The sequence below is a fragment of the Pyrus communis genome, chromosome 15 (genome assembly GCF_963583255.1).
Source record: "Pyrus communis chromosome 15, drPyrComm1.1, whole genome shotgun sequence".
In the NCBI taxonomy this organism is placed as follows: Eukaryota; Viridiplantae; Streptophyta; class Magnoliopsida; order Rosales; family Rosaceae; genus Pyrus; species Pyrus communis.
The window spans coordinates 7,333,409-7,339,855 of NC_084817.1; the positions used below are offsets into that span (position 1 = coordinate 7,333,409).

The window sequence follows — 6,447 nt, forward strand, 5'->3', positions numbered from 1 at the left end:
AGGTTGTGGAGTGAGATTGGCACGGGTGAAGGCACACCCATCTCCGGCGAGTTTCGTGGTTGTCGAGGGGTTTTCCGACCACCACAGGCCGTTTTACGGGGAACCAAAGGTATAAAAGTACTCCTCTCGTCTGGTGTTTCATTTTGGTACCTAGATCGGGGTCATGTTTGCACGTTTAAAGTTGGTCGGAGCTGTGGAAGCTCCGGCATCCTCCTCCGGTTCGCACTAGGCCTTCAGGCCGTTTCTTCCCCCCCCCCCCCCACGGGCCTTAGGCCTGTTTTGGTTTTCAGCCCAAAACCCTAACCCTTTCCGTTTTTATTTTTATTTTATTTCGTTAAGACCCAAAGGCCTTAGGGTTGTGTTTAGCAAACCCAAAACCCTTTCTATTTGGGCCTTTGGGCCGTGTGGTTTAAAACCCTAACCCAGCCCACCTAAAACCTAAACCCATTTTTCTTAACCCAAACCCTAAGGCCCAAACCTGGATCCAATACCCAAACCCTAAACCGGGTTTACCCGAGTTAACTCTGACGGGTTGACCCATTGACCTTGACTCGTTGACCGTTGACTGGGTCAATGGTCAGCGTTGACTTTTGACTTTGACCGGTCAACGATCAACGTTGACTTTGACCGTTGACTTTGACCTCGAGGTTGACTTTTTGGGTTTTCGTGCGAGACCCCTCCTAGGCTAATTTTGACTTTCTAAACCCGTTTCCGATGTCTGTTTTCCCAAATTCGATCGTTTGAGTAGAGTTTGACTGAAAGTACCAATTGTGTGTTTAGGTGCGATTCTTAGCAGTGATTCCGTTATTCCTGTTTGGTACGGCTTGCACCAACGATGTACGGTGAGTGGACCCCTTCTAAAAATGCATGTTTTAATGGTAGAAATGCATACATAGAAAAGCATGATTTCACAACTATGTTTTACGAAACGCTTTAAGATAACATGCTTACTGAGGCTAGTTTGAATTATTACTATTTTTCCTATAACCCATGTTCTTATAGAATATCTGAGGGATGGCGATATGATATGTAGAACATGTTTAGAACACTTCTTTATAGTATAGATGATGGATGACTTTATACTATGAAGTTGTTTTTCAATGTATGTATGTTAACTGGTTTTGTACTTACCTAGTGGTCCTTTCGGCTACGGGACATAGGGATAGATCCGGTCCGTCCCGGGCGATGGTTTGGTGTTGGCATAGGGTCTAGAGTGTGTTTCCTCTGGCTATTTAGTACAGAGACGGGGAGCCGGCATGGGGCCTGAAGTGTATTTTCTTCTGACTGTCTGCTCAGAGATAGGAAGCCGGCATGGGGCCTGAAGAGTTATCGGACATTCACTAGTGTTTATTATTTTATGAAAATTATGATTTGAGGCATTACACAGCATGCTAGGTTTCGGAAAACCTATGTTTATCATTATATTTGTGTTTTCATAAAACCTGGGGGTTAGTACATTGATAACTGTTTTACTATATATATATATATATATATCAACTTGGTCCACTCATGTTTGTTTTGCGCCCCCTTCAGGACCTATGAACGAGGAATATGATCTGAGCTACGAGGCTTTGCCCTACCAGTGATATTGTGCTATATTCGCTCCGTTTCGCCATCTATTGTAATAGCACTTCTATATCTTAGTTTCTGCTTGTACTTTGTGATAGACTTATGCTTTGGATGTGTTGTGTAATTACCTAATTTCAATACTTAGAAGTTGAACTTTTATTTGTGTAATTAGCCCCTATTGCATATTTTAGCTTATTTCTCAGTTTTCATTTAAATTAAATGGCTTTCGTCACCTTTCGGGTGTCGGCCAGCACGTGACCATCTCGATGTCCCTAGAACCTCGGGGTCGGGGTGTGTCAATTACACTCTCCTCCGTTAGAAATAATTGTAAAAAAACAAAAGTTGGTTAGATTCAATTTATTTTCACAATAATGCTACAATTTAGCAATAATTATCTACGATTTAAGATATTTTCTTTCCAAAATAGTTTAAATATTTTTAAATCCCCCAAAATCAAACATACCAAAATAAGTTTTTGTTTTAGTACGTTAAGAGAAAATAGGATTGAGAACAATATAAACGTACCAATACACAATGTGTACAAAATAAAACGTACCAAAATAAAAATAATGTATCAATATTAACTATATATATCAAATCAAACGTACCAAAATTGCAAATAAACGTACCAATTAATGATTTTTGTAAATTCAAATGTACCCGCAGATAATATGTACATAATGTATTGTACCTAATAATAATTCGTCAACAACTATACTTAAAAAAACAGCAAAAAAAAAATATAATTTCACAAAAAAATTGAAAAAATTACACGGAGTTTTTATGTTGATCACCAACTATTTGAAAAAGAAAAAAAAACCATTTGGAAAAAGAAATAATATTAAATGTTTCCATAATAAAATAAATAAATAAATAAAAACTGTGATCGAAAAAACCATATTTGGAAGAAGATAAAATATAGTTTAATTACTAATATCTCCATTAAATAAGGAAAAGTGCATCATGCAGATAAAAAGATAAATTCAAAAATTATTTTAATTTTAAAAAATAGAGGTGACTATTGGTCAAAGCACTTTAATCAAATTTAAAAAAGGCACAGATATTTAATCTAAATGATATAGAAAAACTATAGGAGATTCTAATTTGACCAAATAAAAAAATAAGTTCAAACCAGAAATATATGCCTAATCAGTAATTTTAAGTAATTTATAGCTAAATACCCTTAAATTTTAGTAATTTTTGGTGCTCGTTTAAGAGTAATCCTGGTGTTACATAAAATTTTGATTTTGATCATTCATTTATAAGTTGAGTCTGCATTGCCGCTTGGTACTTATGTCTAGTGATATTCTTTTTTATTTATAAGTAAGAGGTCTTAAGTTTGATTATCGCCAAATGCGTATTTAAACAACATTATTGTTAGCTTATTGTAAGACTAAGCCCACCTCTTTAATGTATATAAATATCGTTAGTTAAAAAAAAAAAAAAATGCATCACGAAACAATGAATGTAGTTTGAGAAGGGGAAAAAAAGGAACTCCATGTGATGCAATCATTAAGAGCAGTTTTTTTCCATTCACTGCAAAATTACATTTACTCCAAATTAATTAAACAAGGTAATTAAAGAAATTAAATGATAGACATAAGTACTCCATGGAATATTAGGCAAAAAAAGCACATTACTTGTTCACTGGCACGATCATCTCCCATCACTAACTGGTAATACAACGTGGTTCCTCATATTATGAAACCCCGAACTTGATTCGCCACCTCCTTCATAACTAATGGTTTCCATTGATATTTCTCCAAGCAAGCATTCAGTTTCTTCTAAATTGGAATTATCATTAACCCATGGATGCATGACCATCCTTCTCAAGCCTTCCAGTTCCATTGCAACTTCCTTCATTGTTGGTCTTTCTTCACCTTTTACTCTCAAGCACCTCTTTGCAAGGTTAGAAACTTCCTTAAGCTGCTCAACGTTTGCCTCAGTCACAATACAATCATCAAGAACTTGCAGCAAGCGGTCGTCTTTCAGTGCTGAAAGAAAATACATTGCCAAATTTCTCTCTTCCTCCGGCTTGTTAAAGGAAAGTGCCTTCTTTCTTGTTAGTAGCTCTACGAGGACAACTCCGAAACTATAGACATCGCTTTTCTCAGTCAATTGGCTTGTCTGTAGGTATTCGGGGTCTAAATACCCGAGAGTTCCTTGCACCATTGTAGATAACTGAGCTTCATCCAATGGAACCAATCTTGAGGCTCCAAAGTCAGACACTTTGGCTGTGAGATTCTCATCTAAGAGTATATTTGTAGATTTGACATCTCTGTGAATGATAGGCACAGAAGCTGCAGAGTGCAAGTATGATAGCACTCCAGCAGTTTCTGTAGCTATCCGTAGACGAATTTCCCAAGGCGCGTTGAATTTGGAAGAGTTGGTTGTGTTATGGATGTATTCAAATAGGGTTCCATGGGTGACAAATTCATAAACTAGTAGGGGAACTTCGGTTTCAAAACAACAACCTAAAAGCTTGACCACATTCCTGTGGTTGATTTGGGACAGTACGACCACTTCATTTATGAATTGCTCTATCTGGCTTTGATCTACCATTTTGGACTTCTTGATTGCAACTACTCGGCCGTCTGCTAAAAATCCTTTGTAGACTGTACCGAACCCTCCTTTGCCAATGATTCTAGTGTCATGATAATTTTTAGCGGCCTTCTCAAGTTCTCCTGCTGTGAAGATTTTTGCTGTATCATGAGAAGATCGTTGCCGTTCTGAAAGTTGCTGTTGTAGCAAGATCCCTCCATTTTGCCTGAAGAACTTCTCCTTCAGCTTCATGAGCTTCCATCTTTTGTATCCCAAATACAACCAAGAGATGCACGTTAACAGGGATACGAGGCCTATGCTGATTCCTACATATCCAACAAATTGATTGTAAACCCTGATAGTTATAACCAAATGAAATGAGTATGTATTGCTATCTAGACCATATGTACCGACCATCTTTTTTTTTATCACATCCGTAACGAAGTTTGGATTCTTTAAAAACATGTAGAAAAGCATTGAATCACTTGTTAATCACTTGTTACTATATATGTACATGCTTACCAACGACAATTTGGATAACAAAGGTCCGATCAGGGGTGCAACCTTCTCCGTCTTTTCTACCATCACCATGGTACCCCTTGTGGCAAGAACAAGTATAGTTTCCCTCTTTATTTATACATTTTTGCTTGCATGTATTGAGCTCTGGAACCTCGCATTCATCAATGTCTGCAAAACAACATAACCCATGCTCAGAAATTATGCATGTTATTTTAATTAGTAGTACTAATGAAGTGAAATAGAAATACCATGGCAGCCATTTAGGTATGGATTCCCTTGGTAACCTTCTTCGCACTTGCAGCGATACCCGGATCCATTCTCGACATCATGACACTTTGTGTTGCCCTGACATGTGTAATTCGGCACTTGTTTTTTCTCAACAACGTTAGCGCATGTCTCAGTTCCAACTGACCAATCGAGTACCACCGGAAGTTGTGTATTTGTCAAGTAATCCGACCACAACATATTGGAGAAGAAGTTGAACTTGCCCTCTTGGACAACGAAGGCAAAGCTGCAAGGATTAAAGGAGTACACATCCGTATGATTATCATAACTCGTTGCACTTACCTCGAAAGAAGACAGTCCTTGAGCAATGGGTGTTTGACAACAGCCGATACCGGTGCAGGAACCATTGGCAACGTAGTCAATGCTGCCACACTGTGTAGTGCACCCACCAGTGTATCCGTATTTTCCATTTTTGTATCCCATAATGTACCCATGGGTGTCACAACCAACTGCGACAAACACGTTGTCGGTGTTTGATATGAAGAAATTGGAAAGAGTGACAGAATTGGTGAATTTGTCAATCGGCTGGCCTGATTTATTGTAACATTGTTCGGCTGTGTATAGGGTAATGTAAAGCTTCCCATGTACGGATATGTTTGTGACTTCAATCGAATCACTGTTTAAAAGAAATGGTTTTGGGGGGTCATAATGTGTGCCATTACAAGTAATGAGGAAATCCTCATTTAAGTAACAGCCCTTTTTTGTACCAAATGGATATGGGATGCTAACATTCCCACATTTGTCTTGACAACCCGGCCTGACTTCTGCTTCACCGGGAGGAGGAGGAGAAGGAAGAGGTGGAGAGGTTAATTGTGTTTGGGCTGAAGTGGCTGCAGCTAATAGTACCTCTATCACTATTATGAGGATGATAGGTTGCAGAAGCACTTTTTGTTTGCTCATGGTCATGACTTCTAAGTTTTTGTTGAAAAAAATGAGATGTTTTGGTCCTTTTATTGGTAGGGAGGAGGAAGACTTGGAGAGGAAGAATTGGAGGGGAAGACTTGGAGCGGGACTTGTGAATTGATTGAGCAAACCTTGGAGAGGGTACCTGCCATAACTTAGATATGACGTGTTATTAATTCTTTCGTGGACGTGGTTCATTTTCACAATCGGACAAAATAAATATCATCAAACAATGTAAGTCTGACGAGAAAACATTACCTAGTACCTACGCTACACTAACTATATCCATGTATACACTAACCATTACAACTCGGGACTGTAATTATCACGTCCTCGCTCTCTATGGAACTTAGGACTTACGTATCTTCTAGATGGATCTGTAACTATACATGTTAATGAAACAAAACAAAACGTAGTTCTACAAGTCATTACTGGGAATTAAGGTGGTTGAAAGTGTCCACCATGACTTTGACTTATGCCTCGGGGCCGTGTCTATTCAAACTAGGTTTATGAGTCTTAGAGGACCTACTGATATAAGTTTCTTTCTGGTTGTCCAGGTCAAAATGTAAGAACATTCATTAAAATCACTATCCATGCTTAAAGACATGACTCGTTGACTCGGTTTAGTCA

General features: G+C 38.3%; 1 protein-coding gene across 1 annotated transcript; it reads right to left on the reverse strand.

The window, feature by feature from the left end:
• Positions 1–3,058: 3,058 nt before the first annotated feature.
• Positions 3,059–5,820, reverse strand: LOC137716870 (putative wall-associated receptor kinase-like 16). The gene is made up of 3 exons (XM_068456230.1): positions 4,878–5,820; positions 4,633–4,797; positions 3,059–4,436 (listed from the first exon to the last, which is right to left on the reverse strand). The coding sequence occupies exons 1-3, from the start codon at positions 5,818–5,820 to the stop codon at positions 3,226–3,228; spliced, it is 2,319 nt and encodes a 772-aa protein (XP_068312331.1). The 3' UTR covers positions 3,059–3,225.
• Between the last annotated feature and the right edge of the window lie 627 nt (positions 5,821–6,447).